Source organism: Larus michahellis, chromosome 30 (assembly GCF_964199755.1).
Source record: "Larus michahellis chromosome 30, bLarMic1.1, whole genome shotgun sequence".
NCBI lineage: Eukaryota > Metazoa > Chordata > Aves > Charadriiformes > Laridae > Larus > Larus michahellis.
In genome coordinates this window covers 192,739-217,644 of record NC_133925.1, presented here as the reverse complement: position 1 = coordinate 217,644, position 24,906 = coordinate 192,739, and the positions used below count along the sequence as shown (strand labels likewise).

The window sequence follows — 24,906 nt, the reverse complement described above, 5'->3', positions numbered from 1 at the left end:
GGGGCAAGGGGGAAGAGGGCCTTCCCCCCCCACCCTCCTCCCCATGCCGGCATGACCCGTGCTCACCCGAGCAATAACGGCGTGAAGGTGTTGCCATCCTTCACCCCTACCCCGGTACGTGATTCCCACTCCCGTGGCTCCGCATCCTTGGCACGAGCCCCCGCCCTGCTATCAGTGACACACGAGTCTTTGCCGGAGCACGTGCTCCCTGACCCCTTTGATGAGGGTTCAACGCCTTTTCTTGGGAAACGAAAGCCTGGGAGACGAAGGTGCAAGAGGAAGGGCAGGGCTGAAGGTCGCGGCGTATGAGAATCAGCTGAAAACTTAAGTTCATTCTCACGCCGGCTTCTCGGCGTTGGGTTGGAGGACGTTCAAGGGGTGCTTTGGGGTAGGAGGGTGGCACCTTGCTGGTGGGATGGGACTGGGGTCACCTCCTGAACCTCAGGGGGACGCAGCACCCGTGGCGGGAGTGCATCCATGGGTGTTTGTTGATGAGACGCTCAACGTGAGCCGGCAACCGCATCCTGGGCTGCGCCACCGGCAGCGTGGCCAGAAGGTTGAGGGAGGGGATTCTGTCCCCTCTGGGTGAGACCCCAACCTGGAGTGCTGTGTCCAGCTCTGGGGCCACCGGCATCAGAAGGACACGGAGCTGTGGGAGTGGGGCCAGAGGAGATGCTGGGAGGGCTGGAGCCCCTCTGCTGTGGGACAGGCTGAGAGAGCTGGGGGGGTTCAGTCTGGAGAAGAGAAGGCTCCGGGGAGACCTTCCAGCCCCTTCCAGTCCCTCAAGGGGCTCTGGGAAAGCTGGGGAGGGACTCTGGAGCAGGGAGGGGAGCCATGGGACATTGGGAAGGGTTTTCCACTGAAAAGGGGAAGTTTAGATGAGATATGAGGCAGAAATTGTTGGCTGTGAGGGCGGGGAGCCGCTGGCCCAGGTTGCCCAGAGAAGCTGTGGCTGCCCCATCTCCAGAGAGGTTCAAGGTCAGGTTGGACGGGGCTTGGAGCAACCTGGGCTGGTGGGAGGTGTCCCTGCCCAGGGCAGGGGGTGGAACTAGATGGTCTTTAAGGTCCCTTCCAAACCATTCTATGGTTCTGTGGTCCATGGGGCGAAAGAGGGGGATGAATTTCTCCCCGTGTCCAGCCCCAAGGAACCCTAACTCTGTCCCACAACCACTAACAGAGGTCTCACCCTCAAGTCCTTCACAGCAACCCCTAAAAAACTCCATGAGAACTTCTGTAAACCACAAATGTCTCCATGCCCAACGCAACCACAACATTGTCTGCAAACCCCACCAACACCTACACAACCATCAACCCCACCGAACCCACCAAAGCCGTTACCACCATTGCACAAAGCACAGACACCAGAACATCTTCTCTCTCCACAGAACATGGCCCAAATGCAAGCACCAGCAGTCCTACCGCCAACATGCCCACAGGCAGCTCCGCAGAAAACACCGCGAGCACCACCATCTCCATAATCACCATGACCGCCACTAAGTCTACAGACATCGTGTCCTACAGCAACCCTAAAGTCTCTACACCCACCACCACCTCTAGAGTCACTATGTCCAAGACCATTTCAACAGCCACCACACCCACCAATGCCTCGGAAATATCCATCTCCACAAGCTTCTCGGAAATGTCCACAGCAGCCAGCTCTGCTGGAACCCCCACAGCCACCTTCACTTCTAAAACCACCATGACCACCAGCACCTCTGAAAGCCCCACAACCACCAGCACCTCTACTACAACCTTGGGAACAAGCACCTTTCCTTTCTCCACACCCATCACCACCTCTACAGACACCACACCCGCCAGCACCACTGGAACCTCAACAGCCACTACAATTTCTAGGGTCACCTCGCCCTCCACCACCTCTGTGGTCACCACAGCCACCAGCTCTTCAGAAATATCCACCTCGAGAAGCACCTCGGAAATGTCCACAGCAGCCAGCACTGCTGCAACCTCCACAGCCACCTTCACTCCTACAGCCACCACGCCCACCAGCACCTCTGAAAGCCCCACAACCACCAGCACCTCTACAACAGCCATGGGAACAAGCACCCTTCCTTCCATCACGTCCACCAGCCCCTCTACCGTCACCACACCCGCCAGCGCCTCAGAAACCTCCACAACCACCAGCTCCTCTGAAACCTCCATGGTCACCGGCACCTCTGTAGTCTCCACACCCTCCAGCACCTCCAAAACCCCCACCACCACCAGCACCTCTACACTCACTCCATCCCCCGACACTTCAACAGCCACCATCTCCACCAGCACCTCTCAAATCCCCACAGCCACCAGCTGCTCTGTGGTCACAACGGCCACCAGCAGCTCTGAAACCCCCACAGCCACCAGCACCTCTACTGCAGCCATGGGAACAAGCACCTTTCCTTCCACCATGACCACCAGCACCTCTGAAATCTCAATGCCCAGTAGCACCTCCATGTTCTCCATGTCCACCAGCACCTCTGACTTCTCCACATCCTCCAGCACCCCTATGGTCAGCACCCTCACCAGCACCTTGCAAACATCCATCTCCACAAGCACCTCCAAAATGACCACCACAGCCAACACTGCTGGAACCTCAACAGCCACATCCACTCCTACAGCCACCACGCCCATGAGCACCACTGAAACTTCCACAACCACCAGCACCTCTGAAACCTCGATGCCCACCGGCACCTTTACAACTCTCATGGGAACAAGCACTTCTCCATCCACCATGCCCATCAGCACCTCTACAGACACCACACTCGCCAGCACCACTGAAACGTCCACAGCCACCAGCACCTCTGTGGTCACCACGCCTACAGGCAACTCAGAAATACCCTTCTCCACAAGCACCTCCGAAATGCCCACCACACCCAGCTCTGCTGGATCCTCCACAGCCACCTTCACTTCTACAGCCACCACGCCCACCAGCACCGCTGACATCTCAACGCTCAGTAGCAGCTCCGTGGTCACCACACCAACCAGCACCTCTGACGTCTCCACTCCCACCAGCACCTCGACGGTCACCACCCCCACGACTTCCCCCGAAACCCCCACAACCACCAGCACCCCTACGATAACCACAGGAACAAGCTCCTTTCCTTCCACCACACCCATCAGCACCTCTACAGACACCACACCCGCCAGCACCACAGAAACATCCATGTCCACCAGCAGCTCTATGGTTACCTCGCCCACCAGCACCTCAGAAATCTCAACACCCAGTGGCACTTCTGTAGTCACGAGTCACACCAGCACCTCTGAAGTCACCACGCTCACCAGCACCTCAGAAATCCCCACAGCCACAGGTTCCTCTCTAGTCACAACCTCCACCATCACTTCAACAGCCACCACGCCCACCAGCCCCATGGAAATATCAACCTCCACAAGCACCTCCGAAATGTCCACAGCAGCCAGCTCTGCTGGAACCCCCACAAACCCCTTGACTTCTGCAGCCACCATGACCACAGGCACCTCTGAAATCTCAATGTCCAGTAGCACCTCCATGGTCTCCACACCTACCAGCACCTCTGACATCTCCACGGCAACCAGCACCTCTACAACAACGATGGGAACAAGCAACTCTCCAGTCACCGTACTCACCACCTCCTCTGAAATGTCCACTTTCACCAGCACCCCTATGGTCACCTCGCCCACCAGCACCTCTGAAATCTCAATGCCCAGTAGCATCTCTGTGGTCACCACACCCACCAGCATCACTGAACTCTCCACAGACTCGAGAACCTCTACAACAGCCATGGGAATAAGCATCTTTCCTTCCACCATGACCACCAGCACCTCCGAAGCCTCCACACCCTCTAGCACCTCTGTGGTCACCAGGCCCATCTCCACGTCTGAAAACCCCACAACTACCAGCACCTCTACAATAACCACAGGAACAAGCTCCTTTCCTTCCACCACACCCATCAGCACCTCTACACACACCACACCCGCCAGCACCACGGAAACCTCCACAGCCACCAGCACTTCTATGGTCAGCTCGTCCACCAGCACCTCCGAAATCTCAACGCCCAGTAGCACCTCCGTGGTCTCCACACCGACCAGCACCTCTGACGTCTCCATGCCCTCCAGCACCTCGGCGGTCACAACGCCCACCAGTAGCTCTATTCTCACCTTTCCTGCCGGCACATCTATTGTCACGTTGCTCACCAGCACCTCTGAAATCCCCACAACCAAAACCTCCACCATCACTTCAACAGCCACCACACCCACCAGCACCATGGGAATATCGACCTCTACAAGCACCTCCGAAATGTCCAGCACTGATGGAACCTCCAAAACCCCCTTGACTTCTACAGCCACCATGACCACAAGCACCTCTGAAATGTCAATGCCCAGTAGCACCTCCATGGTCTCCCCACCCTCCAGCACCTCTGACATCTCCACGGCAACCAGTACCTCTACAATAACCATGGGAACAAGCAACTCTCCATCCACCATGCCCACCAGCTCCTCTGAAATCTCCACAGCCACCAGCTCCTCTGAAATGTCCACAGGCACCAGCACCCCTATGGTCACCATGGCCACCAGCACCTCTGAAATCTCAACGCCCACCAGCACATCTATGCGCACCTCGCTCACCAGCACCTCAGCAACATCCATCTCCACAAGCACCTCCGAAACGTCCACCACAGCCAACACTGCTGGAACCCCCACAGCCACCTTCACTCCTACAGCCACCACGCCCACCGGCACGTCTGAAACCCCGACGGCTACTGGCAGCTCCGAAAGCTCCATGGCCACCAGCACCTTTACAACAATCACGGGAACAAGCACTTCTCCATCCACCATGCCCATCAGCACCTCTACAGACACCACACTCGCCAGCACCACTGAAACGTCCACAGCCACCAGCACCTCTGTGGTCACCACGCCTACAGGCAACTCAGAAATACCCTTCTCCACAAGCACCTCCGAAATGCCCACCACACCCAGCTCTGCTGGATCCTCCACAGCCACCTTCACTTCTACAGCCACCACGCCCACCAGCACCGCTGACATCTCAACGCTCAGTAGCAGCTCCGTGGTCACCACACCAACCAGCACCTCTGACGTCTCCACTCCCACCAGCACCTCGACGGTCACCACCCCCACGACTTCCCCCGAAACCCCCACAACCACCAGCACCCCTACGATAACCACAGGAACAAGCTCCTTTCCTTCCACCACACCCATCAGCACCTCTACAGACACCACACCCGCCAGCACCACAGAAACATCCATGTCCACCAGCAGCTCTATGGTTACCTCGCCCACCAGCACCTCAGAAATCTCAACACCCAGTGGCACTTCTGTAGTCACGAGTCACACCAGCACCTCTGAAGTCACCACGCTCACCAGCACCTCACAAATCCCCACAGCCACAGGTTCCTCTCTAGTCACAACCTCCACCATCACTTCAACAGCCACCACGCCCACCAGCCCCATGGAAATATCAACCTCCACAAGCACCTCCGAAATGTCCACAGCAGCCAGCTCTGCTGGAACCCCCACAAACCCCTTGACTTCTGCAGCCACCATGACCACCAGCACCTCTGAGATCTCAATGTCCAGTAGCACCTCCATGGTCTCCACACCTACCAGCACCTCTGACATCTCCACGGCAACCAGCACCTCTACAACAACGATGGGAACAAGCAACTCTCCAGTCACCATACTCACCACCTCCTCTGAAATGTCCACTTTCACCAGCACCCCTATGGTCACCTCGCCCACCAGCACCTCTGAAATCTCAATGCCCAGTAGCATCTCTGTGGTCACCACACCCACCAGCATCACTGAACTCTCCACAGACTCGAGAACCTCTACAACAGCCATGGGAATAAGCATCTTTCCTTCCACCATGACCACCAGCACCTCCGAAGCCTCCACACCCTCTAGCACCTCTGTGGTCACCAGGCCCATCTCCACGTCTGAAAACCCCACAACTACCAGCACCTCTACAATAACCACAGGAACAAGCTCCTTTCCTTCCACCACACCCATCAGCACCTCTACACACACCACACCCGCCAGCACCACGGAAACCTCCACAGCCACCAGCACTTCTATGGTCAGCTCGTCCACCAGCACCTCCGAAATCTCAACGCCCAGTAGCACCTCCGTGGTCTCCACACCGACCAGCACCTCTGACGTCTCCATGCCCTCCAGCACCTCGGCGGTCACAACGCCCACCAGTAGCTCTATTCTCACCTTTCCTGCCGGCACATCTATTGTCACGTTGCTCACCAGCACCTCTGAAATCCCCACAACCAAAACCTCCACCATCACTTCAACAGCCACCACACCCACCAGCACCATGGGAATATCGACCTCTACAAGCACCTCCGAAATGTCCAGCACTGATGGAACCTCCAAAACCCCCTTGACTTCTACAGCCACCATGACCACAAGCACCTCTGAAATGTCAATGCCCAGTAGCACCTCCATGGTCTCCCCACCCTCCAGCACCTCTGACATCTCCACGGCAACCAGTACCTCTACAATAACCATGGGAACAAGCAACTCTCCATCCACCATGCCCACCAGCTCCTCTGAAATCTCCACAGCCACCAGCTCCTCTGAAATGTCCACAGGCACCAGCACCCCTATGGTCACCATGGCCACCAGCACCTCTGAAATCTCAACGCCCACCAGCACATCTATGCGCACCTCGCTCACCAGCACCTCAGCAACATCCATCTCCACAAGCACCTCCGAAACGTCCACCACAGCCAACACTGCTGGAACCCCCACAGCCACCTTCACTCCTACAGCCACCACGCCCACCGCCACGTCTGAAACCCCGACGGCTACTGGCAGCTCCGAAAGCTCCATGGCCACCAGCACCTTTACAACAATCACGGGAACAAGCACTTCTCCATCCACCATGCCCATCAGCACCTCTACAGACACCACACTCGCCAGCACCACTGAAACGTCCACAGCCACCAGCACCTCTGTGGTCACCACGCCTACAGGCAACTCAGAAATACCCTTCTCCACAAGCACCTCCGAAATGCCCACCACACCCAGCTCTGCTGGATCCTCCACAGCCACCTTCACTTCTACAGCCACCACGCCCACCAGCACCGCTGACATCTCAACGCTCAGTAGCAGCTCCGTGGTCACCACACCAACCAGCACCTCTGACGTCTCCACTCCCACCAGCACCTCGACGGTCACCACCCCCACGACTTCCCCCGAAACCCCCACAACCACCAGCACCCCTACGATAACCACAGGAACAAGCTCCTTTCCTTCCACCACACCCATCAGCACCTCTACAGACACCACACCCGCCAGCACCACAGAAACATCCATGTCCACCAGCAGCTCTATGGTTACCTCGCCCACCAGCACCTCAGAAATCTCAACACCCAGTGGCACTTCTGTAGTCACGAGTCACACCAGCACCTCTGAAGTCACCACGCTCACCAGCACCTCACAAATCCCCACAGCCACAGGTTCCTCTCTAGTCACAACCTCCACCATCACTTCAACAGCCACCACGCCCACCAGCCCCATGGAAATATCAACCTCCACAAGCACCTCCGAAATGTCCACAGCAGCCAGCTCTGCTGGAACCCCCACAAACCCCTTGACTTCTGCAGCCACCATGACCACCAGCACCTCTGAAATCTCAACGTCCAGTAGCACCTCCATGGTCTCCACACCTACCAGCACCTCTGACATCTCCACGGCAACCAGCACCTCTACAACAACGATGGGAACAAGCAACTCTCCAGTCACCATACCCACCACCTCCTCTGAAATGTCCACTTTCACCAGCACCCCTATGGTCACCTCGCCCACCAGCACCTCTGAAATCTCAATGCCCAGTAGCATCTCTGTGGTCACCACACCCACCAGCATCACTGAACTCTCCACAGACTCGAGAACCTCTACAACAGCCATGGGAATAAGCATCTTTCCTTCCACCATGACCACCAGCACCTCCGAAGCCTCCACACCCTCTAGCACCTCTGTGGTCACCAGGCCCATCTCCACGTCTGAAAACCCCACAACTACCAGCACCTCTACAATAACCACAGGAACAAGCTCCTTTCCTTCCACCACACCCATCAGCACCTCTACACACACCACACCCGCCAGCAGCACGGAAACCTCCACAGCCACCAGCACTTCTATGGTCAGCTCGTCCACCAGCACCTCCGAAATCTCAACGCCCAGTAGCACCTCCGTGGTCTCCACACCGACCAGCACCTCTGACGTCTCCATGCCCTCCAGCACCTCGGCGGTCACAACGCCCACCAGTAGCTCTATTCTCACCTTTCCTGCCGGCACATCTATTGTCACGTTGCTCACCAGCACCTCTGAAATCCCCACAACCAAAACCTCCACCATCACTTCAACAGCCACCACACCCACCAGCACCATGGAAATATCGACCTCTACAAGCACCTCCGAAATGTCCAGCACTGATGGAACCTCCAAAACCCCCTTGACTTCTACAGCCACCATGACCACAAGCACCTCTGAAATGTCAATGCCCAGTAGCACCTCCATGGTCTCCCCACCCTCCAGCACCTCTGACATCTCCACGGCAACCAGTACCTCTACAATAACCATGGGAACAAGCAACTCTCCATCCACCATGCCCACCAGCTCCTCTGAAATCTCCACAGCCACCAGCTCCTCTGAAATGTCCACAGGCACCAGCACCCCTATGGTCACCATGGCCACCAGCACCTCTGAAATCTCAACGCCCACCAGCACATCTATGCGCACCTCGCTCACCAGCACCTCAGCAACATCCATCTCCACAAGCACCTCCGAAACGTCCACCACAGCCAACACTGCTGGAACCCCCACAGCCACCTTCACTCCTACAGCCACCACGCCCACCGGCACGTCTGAAACCCCGACGGCTACTGGCAGCTCCGAAAGCTCCATGGCCACCAGCACCTTTACAACAATCACGGGAACAAGCACTTCTCCATCCACCATGCCCATCAGCACCTCTACAGACACCACACTCGCCAGCACCACTGAAACGTCCACAGCCACCAGCACCTCTGTGGTCACCACGCCTACAGGCAACTCAGAAATACCCTTCTCCACAAGCACCTCCGAAATGCCCACCACACCCAGCTCTGCTGGATCCTCCACAGCCACCTTCACTTCTACAGCCACCACGCCCACCAGCACCGCTGACATCTCAACGCTCAGTAGCAGCTCCGTGGTCACCACACCAACCAGCACCTCTGACGTCTCCACTCCCACCAGCACCTCGACGGTCACCACCCCCACGACTTCCCCCGAAACCCCCACAACCACCAGCACCCCTACGATAACCACAGGAACAAGCTCCTTTCCTTCCACCACACCCATCAGCACCTCTACAGACACCACACCCGCCAGCACCACAGAAACATCCATGTCCACCAGCAGCTCTATGGTTACCTCGCCCACCAGCACCTCAGAAATCTCAACACCCAGTGGCACTTCTGTAGTCACGAGTCACACCAGCACCTCTGAAGTCACCACGCTCACCAGCACCTCAGAAATCCCCACAGCCACAGGTTCCTCTCTAGTCACAACCTCCACCATCACTTCAACAGCCACCACGCCCACCAGCCCCATGGAAATATCAACCTCCACAAGCACCTCCGAAATGTCCACAGCAGCCAGCTCTGCTGGAACCCCCACAAACCCCTTGACTTCTGCAGCCACCATGACCACCAGCACCTCTGAGATCTCAATGTCCAGTAGCACCTCCATGGTCTCCACACCTACCAGCACCTCTGACATCTCCACGGCAACCAGCACCTCTACAACAACGATGGGAACAAGCAACTCTCCAGTCACCATACTCACCACCTCCTCTGAAATGTCCACTTTCACCAGCACCCCTATGGTCACCTCGCCCACCAGCACCTCTGAAATCTCAATGCCCAGTAGCATCTCTGTGGTCACCACACCCACCAGCATCACTGAACTCTCCACAGACTCGAGAACCTCTACAACAGCCATGGGAATAAGCATCTTTTCTTCCACCATGACCACCAGCACCTCCGAAGCCTCCACACCCTCTAGCACCTCTGTGGTCACCAGGCCCATCTCCACGTCTGAAAACCCCACAACTACCAGCACCTCTACAATAACCACAGGAACAAGCTCCTTTCCTTCCACCACACCCATCAGCACCTCTACACACACCACACCCGCCAGCACCACTGAGACCTCCACAGCCACCAGCACTTCTATGGTCAGCTCGTCCACCAGCACCTCCGAAATCTCAACGCCCAGTAGCACCTCCGTGGTCTCCACACGGACCAGCACCTCTGACGTCTCCATGCCCTCCAGCACCTCGGCGGTCACAACGCCCACCAGTAGCTCTATTCTCACCTTTCCTGCCGGCACATCTATTGTCACGTTGCTCACCAGCACCTCTGAAATCCCCACAACCAAAACCTCCACCGTCACTTCAACAGCCACCACACCCACCAGCACCATGGAAATATCGACCTCTACAAGCACCTCCGAAATGTCCAGCACTGATGGAACCTCCAAAACCCCCTTGACTTCTACAGCCACCATGACCACAAGCACCTCTGAAATGTCAATGCCCAGTAGCACCTCCATGGTCTCCCCACCCTCCAGCACCTCTGACATCTCCACGGCAACCAGTACCTCTACAATAACCATGGGAACAAGCAACTCTCCATCCACCATGCCCACCAGCTCCTCTGAAATCTCCACAGCCACCAGCTCCTCTGAAATGTCCACAGGCACCAGCACCCCTATGGTCACCATGGCCACCAGCACCTCTGAAATCTCAACGCCCACCAGCACATCTATGCGCACCTCGCTCACCAGCACCTCAGCAACATCCATCTCCACAAGCACCTCCGAAACGTCCACCACAGCCAACACTGCTGGAACCCCCACAGCCACCTTCACTCCTACAGCCACCACGCCCACCGGCACGTCTGAAACCCCGACGGCTACTGGCAGCTCCGAAAGCTCCATGGCCACCAGCACCTTTACAACAATCACGGGAACAAGCACTTCTCCATCCACCATGCCCATCAGCACCTCTACAGACACCACACTCGCCAGCACCACTGAAACGTCCACAGCCACCAGCACCTCTGTGGTCACCACGCCTACAGGCAAATCAGAAATACCCTTCTCCACAAGCACCTCCGAAATGCCCACCACACCCAGCTCTGCTGGATCCTCCACAGCCACCTTCACTTCTACAGCCACCACGCCCACCAGCACCGCTGACATCTCAACGCTCAGTAGCAGCTCCGTGGTCACCACACCAACCAGCACCTCTGACGTCTCCACTCCCACCAGCGCCTCGACGGTCACCACCCCCACGACTTCCCCCGAAACCCCCACAACCACCAGCACCCCTACGATAACCACAGGAACAAGCTCCTTTCCTTCCACCACACCCATCAGCACCTCTACAGACACCACACCCGCCAGCACCACAGAAACATCCATGTCCACCAGCAGCTCTATGGTTACCTCGCCCACCAGCACCTCAGAAATCTCAACACCCAGTGGCACTTCTGTAGTCACGAGTCACACCAGCACCTCTGAAGTCACCACGCTCACCAGCACCTCAGAAATCCCCACAGCCACAGGTTCCTCTCTAGTCACAACCTCCACCATCACTTCAACAGCCACCACGCCCACCAGCCCCATGGAAATATCAACCTCCACAAGCACCTCCGAAATGTCCACAGCAGCCAGCTCTGCTGGAACCCCCACAAACCCCTTGACTTCTGCAGCCACCATGACCACCAGCACCTCTGAGATCTCAATGTCCAGTAGCACCTCCATGGTCTCCACACCTACCAGCACCTCTGACATCTCCACGGCAACCAGCACCTCTACAACAACGATGGGAACAAGCAACTCTCCAGTCACCATACTCACCACCTCCTCTGAAATGTCCACTTTCACCAGCACCCCTATGGTCACCTCGCCCACCAGCAGCTCTGAAATCTCAATGCCCAGTAGCATCTCTGTGGTCACCACACCCACCAGCATCACTGAACTCTCCACAGACTCGAGAACCTCTACAACAGCCATGGGAATAAGCATCTTTCCTTCCACCATGACCACCAGCACCTCCAAAGCCTCCACACCCTCTAGCACCTCTGTGGTCACCAGGCCCATCTCCACGTCTGAAAACCCCACAACTACCAGCACCTCTACAATAACCACAGGAACAAGCTCCTTTCCTTCCACCACACCCATCAGCACCTCTACAGACACCACACCCGCCAGCACCACGGAAACCTCCACAGCCACCAGCACTTCTATGGTCAGCTCGTCCACCAGCACCTCCGAAATCTCAACGCCCAGTAGCACCTCCGTGGTCTCCACACCGACCAGCACCTCTGACGTCTCCATGCCCTCCAGCACCTCGGCGGTCACAACGCCCACCAGTAGCTCTATTCTCACCTTTCCTGCCGGCACATCTATTGTCACGTTGCTCACCAGCACCTCTGAAATCCCCACAACCAAAACCTCCACCATCACTTCAACAGCCACCACACCCACCAGCACCATGGGAATATCGACCTCTACAAGCACCTCCGAAATGTCCAGCACTGATGGAACCTCCAAAACCCCCTTGACTTCTACAGCCACCATGACCACAAGCACCTCTGAAATGTCAATGCCCAGTAGCACCTCCATGGTCTCCCCACCCTCCAGCACCTCTGACATCTCCACGGCAACCAGTACCTCTACAATAACCATGGGAACAAGCAACTCTCCATCCACCATGCCCACCAGCTCCTCTGAAATCTCCACAGCCACCAGCTCCTCTGAAATGTCCACAGGCACCAGCACCCCTATGGTCACCATGGCCACCAGCACCTCTGAAATCTCAACGCCCACCAGCACATCTATGCGCACCTCGCTCACCAGCACCTCAGCAACATCCATCTCCACAAGCACCTCCGAAACGTCCACCACAGCCAACACTGCTGGAACCCCCACAGCCACCATCACTTCTACAGCCACCACGCCCACCGCCACGTCTGAAACCCCGACGGCTACTGGCAGCTCCGAAAGCTCCATGGCCACCAGCACCTTTACAACAATCACGGGAACAAGCACTTCTCCATCCACCATGCCCATCAGCACCTCTACAGACACCACACTCGCCAGCACCACTGAAACGTCCACAGCCACCAGCACCTCTGTGGTCACCACGCCTACAGGCAACTCAGAAATACCCTTCTCCACAAGCACCTCCGAAATGCCCACCACACCCAGCTCTGCTGGATCCTCCACAGCCACCTTCACTTCTACAGCCACCACGCCCACCAGCACCGCTGACATCTCAACGCTCAGTAGCAGCTCCGTGGTCACCACACCAACCAGCACCTCTGACGTCTCCACTCCCACCAGCACCTCGACGGTCACCACCCCCACGACTTCCCCCGAAACCCCCACAACCACCAGCACCCCTACGATAACCACAGGAACAAGCTCCTTTCCTTCCACCACACCCATCAGCACCTCTACAGACACCACACCCGCCAGCACCACAGAAACATCCATGTCCACCAGCAGCTCTATGGTTACCTCGCCCACCAGCACCTCAGAAATCTCAACACCCAGTGGCACTTCTGTAGTCACGAGTCACACCAGCACCTCTGAAGTCACCACGCTCACCAGCACCTCAGAAATCCCCACAGCCACAGGTTCCTCTCTAGTCACAACCTCCACCATCACTTCAACAGCCACCACGCCCACCAGCCCCATGGAAATATCAACCTCCACAAGCACCTCCGAAATGTCCACAGCAGCCAGCTCTGCTGGAACCCCCACAAACCCCTTGACTTCTGCAGCCACCATGACCACCAGCACCTCTGAGATCTCAATGTCCAGTAGCACCTCCATGGTCTCCACACCTACCAGCACCTCTGACATCTCCACGGCAACCAGCACCTCTACAACAACGATGGGAACAAGCAACTCTCCAGTCACCATACTCACCACCTCCTCTGAAATGTCCACTTTCACCAGCACCCCTATGGTCACCTCGCCCACCAGCACCTCTGAAATCTCAATGCCCAGTAGCATCTCTGTGGTCACCACACCCACCAGCATCACTGAACTCTCCACAGACTCGAGAACCTCTACAACAGCGATGGGAATAAGCATCTTTCCTTCCACCATGACCACCAGCACCTCCGAAGCCTCCACACCCTCTAGCACCTCTGTGGTCACCAGGCCCATTTCCACGTCTGAAAACCCCACAACTACCAGCACCTCTACAATAACCACAGGAACAAGCTCCTTTCCTTCCACCACACCCATCAGCACCTCTACACACACCACACCCGCCAGCACCACTGAGACCTCCACAGCCACCAGCACTTCTATGGTCAGCTCGTCCACCAGCACCTCCGAAATCTCAACGCCCAGTAGCACCTCCGTGGTCTCCACACCGACCAGCACCTCTGACGTCTCCATGCCCTCCAGCACCTCGGCGGTCACAACGCCCACCAGTAGCTCTATTCTCACCTTTCCTGCCGGCACATCTATTGTCACGTTGCTCACCAGCACCTCTGAAATCCCCACAACCAAAACCTCCACCATCACTTCAACAGCCACCACACCCACCAGCACCATGGAAATATCGACCTCTACAAGCACCTCCGAAATGTCCAGCACTGATGGAACCTCCAAAACCCCCTTGACTTCTACAGCCACCATGACCACAAGCACCTCTGAAATGTCAATGCCCAGTAGCACCTCCATGGTCTCCCCACCCTCCAGCACCTCTGACATCTCCACGGCAACCAGTACCTCTACAATAACCATGGGAACAAGCAACTCTCCATCCACCATGCCCACCAGCTCCTCTGAAATCTCCACAGCCACCAGCTCCTCTGAAATGTCCACAGGCACCAGCACCCCTATGGTCACCATGGCCACCAGCACCTCTGAAATCTCAACGCCCACCAGCACATCTATGCGCACCTCGCTCACCAGCACCTCAGCAACATCCATCTCCACAAGCACCTCCGAAACGTCCACCACAGCCAACACTGCTGGAACCCCCACAGCCACCTTCACTCCTACAGCCACCACGCCCACCGCCACGTCTGAAACCCCGACGGCTACTGGCAGCTCCGAAAGCTCCATGGCCACCAGCACCTTTACAACAATCACGGGAACAAGCACTTCTCCATCCACCATGCCCATCAGCACCTCTACAGACACCACACTCGCCAGCACCACTGAAACGTCCACAGCCACCAGCACCTCTGTGGTCACCACGCCTACAGGCAACTCAGAAATACCCTTCTCCACAAGCACCTCCGAAATGCCCACCACACCCAGCTCTGCTGGATCCTCCACAGCCACCTTCACTTCTACAGCCACCACGCCCACCAGCACCGCTGACATCTCAACGCTCAGTAGCAGCTCCGTGGTCACCACACCAACCAGCACCTCTGATGTCTCCACTCCCACCAGCACCTCGACGGTCACCACCCCCACGACTTCCCCCGAAACCCCCACAACCACCAGCACCCCTACGATAACCACAGGAACAAGCTCCTTTCCTTCCACCACACCCATCAGCACCTCTACAGACACCACACCCGCCAGCACCACAGAAACATCCATGTCCACCAGCAGCTCTATGGTTACCTCGCCCACCAGCACCTCAGAAATCTCAACACCCAGTGGCACTTCTGTAGTCACGAGTCACACCAGCACCTCTGAAGTCACCACGCTCACCAGCACCTCAGAAATCCCCACAGCCACAGGTTCCTCTCTAGTCACAACCTCCACCATCACTTCAACAGCCACCACGCCCACCAGCCCCATGGAAATATCAACCTCCACAAGCACCTCCGAAATGTCCACAGCAGCCAGCTCTGCTGGAACCCCCACAAACCCCTTGACTTCTGCAGCCACCATGACCACCAGCACCTCTGAGATCTCAATGTCCAGTAGCACCTCCATGGTCTCCACACCTACCAGCACCTCTGACATCTCCACGGCAACCAGCACCTCTACAACAACGATGGGAACAAGCAACTCTCCAGTCACCATACCCACCACCTCCTCTGAAATGTCCACTTTCACCAGCACCCCTATGGTCACCTCGCCCACCAGCACCTCTGAAATCTCAATGCCCAGTAGCATCTCTGTGGTCACCACACCCACCAGCATCACTGAACTCTCCACAGACTCGAGAACCTCTACAACAGCCATGGGAATAAGCATCTTTTCTTCCACCATGACCACCAGCACCTCCGAAGCCTCCACACCCTCTAGCACCTCTGTGGTCACCAGGCCCATCTCCACGTCTGAAAACCCCACAACTACCAGCACCTCTACAATAACCACAGGAACAAGCTCCTTTCCTTCCACCACACCCATCAGCACCTCTACACACACCACACCCGCCAGCAGCACGGAAACCTCCACAGCCACCAGCACTTCTATGGTCAGCTCGTCCACCAGCACCTCCGAAATCTCAACGCCCAGTAGCACCTCCGTGGTCTCCACACCGACCAGCACCTCTGACGTCTCCATGCCCTCCAGCACCTCGGCGGTCACAACGCCCACCAGTAGCTCTATTCTCACCTTTCCTGCCGGCACATCTATTGTCACGTTGCTCACCAGCACCTCTGAAATCCCCACAACCAAAACCTCCACCGTCACTTCAACAGCCACCACACCCACCAGCACCATGGAAATATCGACCTCTACAAGCATCTCCGAAATGTCCAGCACTGATGGAACCTCCAAAACCCCCTTGACTTCTACAGCCACCATGACCACAAGCACCTCTGAAATGTCAATGCCCAGTAGCACCTCCATGGTCTCCCCACCCTCCAGCACCTCTGACATCTCCACGGCAACCAGTACCTCTACAATAACCATGGGAACAAGCAACTCTCCATCCACCATGCCCACCAGCTCCTCTGAAATCTCCACAGCCACCAGCTCCTCTGAAATGTCCACAGGCACCAGCACCCCTATGGTCACCATGGCCACCAGCACCTCTGAAATCTCAACGCCCACCAGCACATCTGTGCGCACCTCGCTCACCAGCACCTCAGCAACATCCATCTCCACAAGCACCTCCGAAACGTCCACCACAGCCAACACTGCTGGAACCCCCACAGCCACCTTCACTCCTACAGCCACCACGCCCACCGGCACGTCTGAAACCCCGACGGCTACTGGCAGCTCCGAAAGCTCCATGGCCACCAGCACCTTTACAACAATCACGGGAACAAGCACTTCTCCATCCACCATGCCCATCAGCACCTCTACAGACACCACACTCGCCAGCACCACTGAAACGTCCACAGCCACCAGCACCTCTGTGGTCACCACGCCTACAGGCAACTCAGAAATACCCTTCTCCACAAGCACCTCCGAAATGCCCACCACACCCAGCTCTGCTGGATCCTCCACAGCCACCTTCACTTCTACAGCCACCACGCCCACCAGCACCGCTGACATCTCAACGCTCAGTAGCAGCTCCGTGGTCACCACACCAACCAGCACCTCTGACGTCTCCACTCCCACCAGCGCCTCGACGGTCACCACCCCCACGACTTCCCCCGAAACCCCCACAACCACCAGCACCCCTACGATAACCACAGGAACAAGCTCCTTTCCTTCCACCACACCCATCAGCACCTCTACAGACACCACACCCGCCAGCACCACAGAAACATCCATGTCCACCAGCAGCTCTATGGTTACCTCGCCCACCAGCACCTCAGAAATCTCAACACCCAGTGGCACTTCTGTAGTCACGAGTCACACCAGCACCTCTGAAGTCACCACGCTCACCAGCACCTCAGAAATCCCCACAGCCACAGGTTCCTCTCTAGTCACAACCTCCACCATCACTTCAACAGCCACCACGCCCACCAGCCCCATGGAAATATCAACCTCCACAAGCACCTCCGAAATGTCCACAGCAGCCAGCTCTGCTGGAACCCCCACAAACCCCTTGACTTCTGCAGCCACCATGACCACCAGCACCTCTGAGATCTCAATGTCCAGTAGCACCTCCATGGTCTCCACACCTACCAGCACCTCTGGCATCTCCACGGCAACCAGCACCTCTACAACAACGATGGGAACAAGCAACTCTCCAGTCACCATACTCACCACCTCCTCTGAAATGTCCACTTTCACCAGCACCCCTATGGTCACCTCGCCCACCAGCACCTCTGAAATCTCAATGCCCAGTAGCATCTCTGTGGTCACCACACCCACCAGCATCACTGAACTCTCCACAGACTCGAGAACCTCTACAACAGCCATGGGAATAAGCATCTTTCCTTCCACCATGACCACCAGCACCTCCGAAGCCTCCACACCCTCTAGCACCTCTGTGGTCACCAGGCCCATCTCCACGTCTGAAAACCCCACAACTACCAGCACGTCTACAATAACCACAGGAACAAGCTCCTTTCCTTCCACCACACCCATCAGCACCTCTACACACACCACACCCGCCAGCACCACGGAAACCTCCACAGCCACCAGCACTTCTATGGTCAGCTCGTCCACCAGCACCTCCGAAATCTCAACGCCCAGTAGCACCTCCGTGGTCTCCACACCGACCAGCACCTCTGACGTCTCCATGCCCTCCAGCACCTCGGCGGTCACAACGCCCACCAGTAGCTCTATTCTCACCTTTCCTGCCGGCACATCTATTGTCACGTTGCTCACCAGCACCTCTGAAATCCCCACAACCAAAACCTCCACCATCACTTCAACAGCCACCACACCCACCAGCACCATGGGAATATCGACCTCTACAAGCACCTCCGAAATGTCCAGCACTGATGGAACCTCCAAAACCCCCTTGACTTCTACAGCCACCATGACCACAAGCACCTCTGAAATGTCAATGCCCAGTAGCACCTCCATGGTCTCCCCACCCTCCAGCACCTCTGACATCTCCACGGCAACCAGTACCTCTACAATAACCATGGGAACAAGCAACTCTCCATCCACCATGCCCACCAGCTCCTCTGAAATCTCCACAGCCACCAGCTCCTCTGAAATGTCCACAGGCACCAGCACCCCTATGGTCACCATGGCCACCAGCACCTCTGAAATCTCAACGCCCACCAGCACATCTATGCGCACCTCGCTCACCAGCACCTCAGCAACATCCATCTCCACAAGCACCTCCGAAACGTCCACCACAGCCAACACTGCTGGAACCCCCACAGCCACCTTCACTCCTACAGCCACCACGCCCACCGCCACGTCTGAAACCCCGACGGCTACTGGCAGCTCCGAAAGCTCCATGGCCACCAGCACCTTTACAACAATCACGGGAACAAGCACTTCTCCATCCACCATGCCCATCAGCACCTCTACAGACACCACACTCGCCAGCACCACTGAAACGTCCACAGCCACCAGCACCTCTGTGGTCACCACGCCTACAGGCAACTCAGAAATACCCTTCTCCACAAGCACCTCCGAAATGCCCACCACACCCAGCTCTGCTGGATCCTCCACAGCCACCTTCACTTCTACAGCCACCACGCCCACCAGCACCGCTGACATCTCAACGCTCAGTAGCAGCTCCGTGGTCACCACACCAACCAGCACCTCTGACGTCTCCACTCCCACCAGCGCCTCGACGGTCACCACCCCCACGACTTCCCCCGAAACCCCCACAACCACCAGCACCCCTACGATAACCACAGGAACAAGCTCCTTTCCTTCCACCACACCCATCAGCACCTCTACAGACACCACACCCGCCAGCACCACAGAAACACCCATGTCCACCAGCAGCTCTATGGTTACCTCGCCCACCAGCACCTCAGAAATCTCAACACCCAGTGGCACTTCTGTAGTCACGAGTCACACCAGCACCTCTGAAGTCACCACGCTCACCAGCACCTCAGAAATCCCCACAGCCACAGGTTCCTCTCTAGTCACAACCTCCACCATCACTTCAACAGCCACCACGCCCACCAGCCCCATGGAAATATCAACCTCCACAAGCACCTCCGAAATGTCCACAGCAGCCAGCTCTGCTGGAACCCCCACAAACCCCTTGACTTCTGCAGCCACCATGACCACCAGCACCTCTGAGATCTCAATGTCCAGTAGCACCTCCATGGTCTCCACACCTACCAGCACCTCTGACATCTCCACGGCAACCAGCACCTCTACAACAACGATGCGAACAAGCAACTCTCCAGTCACCATACTCACCACCTCCTCTGAAATGTCCACTTTCACCAGCACCCCTATGGTCACCTCGCCCACCAGCACCTCTGAAATCTCAATGCCCAGTAGCATCTCTGTGGTCACCACACCCACCAGCATCACTGAACTCTCCACAGACTCGAGAACCTCTACAACAGCCATGGGAATAAGCATCTTTTCTTCCACCATGACCACCAGCACCTCCGAAGCCTCCACACCCTCTAGCACCTCTGTGGTCACCAGGCCCATCTCCACGTCTGAAAACCCCACAACTACCAGCACCTCTACAATAACCACAGGAACAAGCTCCTTTCCTTCCACCACACCCATCAGCACCTCTACACACACCACACCCGCCAGCAGCACGGAAAACTCCACAGCCACCAGCACTTCTATGGTCAGCTCGTCCACCAGCACCTCCGAAATCTCAACGCCCAGTAGCACCTCCGTGGTCTCCACACCGACCAGCACCTCTGACGTCTCCATGCCCTCCAGCACCTCGGCGGTCACAACGCCCACCAGTAGCTCTATTCTCACCTTTCCTGCCGGCACATCTATTGTCACGTTGCTCACCAGCACCTCTGAAATCCCCACAACCAAAACCTCCACCGTCACTTCAACAGCCACCACACCCACCAGCACCATGGAAATATCGACCTCTACAAGCACCTCCGAAATGTCCAGCACTGATGGAACCTCCAAAACCCCCTTGACTTCTACAGCCACCATGACCACAAGCACCTCTGAAATGTCAATGCCCAGTAGCACCTCCATGGTCTCCCCACCCTCCAGCACCTCTGACATCTCCACGGCAACCAGTACCTCTACAATAACCATGGGAACAAGCAACTCTCCATCCACCATGCCCACCAGCTCCTCTGAAATCTCCACAGCCACCAGCTCCTCTGAAATGTCCACAGGCACCAGCACCCCTATGGTCACCATGGCCACCAGCACCTCTGAAATCTCAACGCCCACCAGCACATCTATGCGCACCTCGCTCACCAGCACCTCAGCAACATCCATCTCCACAAGCACCTCCGAAACGTCCACCACAGCCAACACTGCTGGAACCCCCACAGCCACCTTCACTCCTACAGCCACCACGCCCACCGCCACGTCTGAAACCCCGACGGCTACTGGCAGCTCCGAAAGCTCCATGGCCACCAGCACCTTTACAACAATCACGGGAACAAGCACTTCTCCATCCACCATGCCCATCAGCACCTCTACAGACACCACACTCGCCAGCACCACTGAAACGTCCACAGCCACCAGCACCTCTGTGGTCACCACGCCTACAGGCAACTCAGAAATACCCTTCTCCACAAGCACCTCCGAAATGCCCACCACACCCAGCTCTGCTGGATCCTCCACAGCCACCTTCACTTCTACAGCCACCACGCCCACCAGCACCGCTGACATCTCAACGCTCAGTAGCAGCTCCGTGGTCACCACACCAACCAGCACCTCTGACGTCTCCACTCCCACCAGCACCTCGACGGTCACCACCCCCACGACTTCCCCCGAAACCCCCACAACCACCAGCACCCCTACGATAACCACAGGAACAAGCTCCTTTCCTTCCACCACACCCATCAGCACCTCTACAGACACCACACCCGCCAGCACCACAGAAACATCCATGTCCACCAGCAGCTCTATGGTTACCTCGCCCACCAGCACCTCAGAAATCTCAACACCCAGTGGCACTTCTGTAGTCACGAGTCACACCAGCACCTCTGAAGTCACCACGCTCACCAGCACCTCAGAAATCCCCACAGCCACAGGTTCCTCTCTAGTCGCAACCTCCACCATCACTTCAACAGCCACCACGCCCACCAGCCCCATGGAAATATCAACCTCCACAAGCACCTCCGAAATGTCCACAGCAGCCAGCTCTGCTGGAACCCCCACAAACCCCTTGACTTCTGCAGCCACCATGACCACCAGCACCTCTGAGATCTCAATGTCCAGTAGCACCTCCATGGTCTCCACACCTACCAGCACCTCTGACATCTCCACGGCAACCAGCACCTCTACAACAACGATGGGAACAAGCAACTCTCCAGTCACCATACTCACCACCTCCTCTGAAATGTCCACTTTCACCAGCACCCCTATGGTCACCTCGCCCACCAGCACCTCTGAAATCTCAATGCCCAGTAGCATCTCTGTGGTCACCACACCCACCAGCATCACTGAACTCTCCACAGACTCGAGAACCTCTACAACAGCCATGGGAATAAGCATCTTTTCTTCCACCATGACCACCAGCACCTCCGAAGCCTCCACACCCTCTAGCACCTCTGTGGTCACCAGGCCCATCTCCACGTCTGAAAACCCCACAACCACCAGCACCTCTACAATAACCACAGGAACAAGCTCCTTTCCTTCCACCACACCCATCAGCACCTCTACAGACACCACACCCGCCAGCACCACTGAGACCTCCACAGCCACCAGCACTTCTATGGTCAGCTCGTCCACCAGCACCTCCGAAATCTCAACGCCCAGTAGCACCTCCGTGGTCTCCACACCGACCAGCACCTCTGACGTCTCCATGCTCTCCAGCACCTCGGCGGTCACAACGCCCACCAGTAGCTCTATTCTCACCTTTCCTGCCGGCACATCTATTGTCACGTTGCTCACCAGCACCTCTGAAATCCCCACAACCAAAACCTCCACCATCACTTCAACAGCCACCACACCCACCAGCACCATGGAAATATCGACCTCTACAAGCACCTCCGAAATGTCCAGCACTGATGGAACCTCCAAAACCCCCTTGACTTCTACAGCCACCATGACCACAAGCACCTCTGAAATGTCAATGCCCAGTAGCACCTCCATGGTCTCCCCACCCTCCAGCACCTCTGACATCTCCACGGCAACCAGTACCTCTACAATAACCATGGGAACAAGCAACTCTCCATCCACCATGCCCACCAGCTCCTCTGAAATCTCCACAGCCACCAGCTCCTCTGAAATGTCCACAGGCACCAGCACCCCTATGGTCACCATGGCCACCAGCACCTCTGAAATCTCAACGCCCACCAGCACATCTATGCGCACCTCGCTCACCAGCACCTCAGCAACATCCATCTCCACAAGCACCTCCGAAACGTCCACCACAGCCAACACTGCTGGAACCCCCACAGCCACCTTCACTCCTACAGCCACCACGCCCACCGGCACGTCTGAAACCCCGACGGCTACTGGCAGCTCCGAAAGCTCCATGGCCACCAGCACCTTTACAACAATCACGGGAACAAGCACTTCTCCATCCACCATGCCCATCAGCACCTCTACAGACACCACACTCGCCAGCACCACTGAAACGTCCACAGCCACCAGCACCTCTGTGGTCACCACGCCTACAGGCAACTCAGAAATACCCTTCTCCACAAGCACCTCCGAAATGCCCACCACACCCAGCTCTGCTGGATCCTCCACAGCCACCTTCACTTCTACAGCCACCACGCCCACCAGCACCGCTGACATCTCAACGCTCAGTAGCAGCTCCGTGGTCACCACACCAACCAGCACCTCTGACGTCTCCACTCCCACCAGCACCTCGACGGTCACCACCCCCACGACTTCCCCCGAAACCCCCACAACCACCAGCACCCCTACGATAACCACAGGAACAAGCTCCTTTCCTTCCACCACACCCATCAGCACCTCTACAGACACCACACCCGCCAGCACCACAGAAACATCCATGTCCACCAGCAGCTCTATGGTTACCTCGCCCACCAGCACCTCAGAAATCTCAACACCCAGTGGCACTTCTGTAGTCACGAGTCACACCAGCACCTCTGAAGTCACCACGCTCACCAGCACCTCAGAAATCCCCACAGCCACAGGTTCCTCTCTAGTCACAACCTCCACCATCACTTCAACAGCCACCACGCCCACCAGCCCCATGGAAATATCAACCTCCACAAGCACCTCCGAAATGTCCACAGCAGCCAGCTCTGCTGGAACCCCCACAAACCCCTTGACTTCTGCAGCCACCATGACCACCAGCACCTCTGAGATCTCAATGTCCAGTAGCACCTCCATGGTCTCCACACCTACCAGCACCTCTGACATCTCCACGGCAACCAGCACCTCTACAACAACGATGGGAACAAGCAACTCTCCAGTCACCATACTCACCACCTCCTCTGAAATGTCCACTTTCACCAGCACCCCTATGGTCCCCTCGCCCACCAGCACCTCTGAAATCTCAATGCCCAGTAGCATCTCTGTGGTCACCACACCCACCAGCATCACTGAACTCTCCACAGACTCGAGAACCTCTACAACAGCCATGGGAATAAGCATCTTTTCTTCCACCATGACCACCAGCACCTCCGAAGCCTCCACACCCTCTAGCACCTCTGTGGTCACCAGGCCCATCTCCACGTCTGAAAACCCCACAACTACCAGCACCTCTACAATAACCACAGGAACAAGCTCCTTTCCTTCCACCACACCCATCAGCACCTCTACAGACACCACACCCGCCAGCACCACGGAAACCTCCACAGCCACCAGCACTTCTATGGTCAGCTCGTCCACCAGCACCTCCGAAATCTCAACGCCCAGTAGCACCTCCGTGGTCTCCACACCGACCAGCACCTCTGACGTCTCCATGCCCTCCAGCACCTCGGCGGTCACAACGCCCACCAGTAG

General features: G+C 56.9%; 1 protein-coding gene across 1 annotated transcript; it reads left to right on the top strand.

The window, feature by feature from the left end:
* The first annotated feature begins 2,725 nt into the window (after positions 1-2,725).
* LOC141735267 (uncharacterized) lies at positions 2,726-24,906 on the top strand. The gene is made up of 15 exons (XM_074567876.1): positions 2,726-2,735; positions 2,910-3,163; positions 3,584-3,649; positions 5,951-6,007; positions 8,570-8,623; positions 11,711-11,818; positions 13,994-14,044; positions 14,273-14,365; positions 17,660-17,713; positions 18,046-18,080; positions 18,424-18,526; positions 18,640-18,649; positions 19,542-19,648; positions 24,746-24,832; positions 24,877-24,906. Exons 1-15 carry the CDS (start codon positions 2,726-2,728, stop codon positions 24,904-24,906), a joined length of 1,119 nt encoding a protein of 372 aa, XP_074423977.1.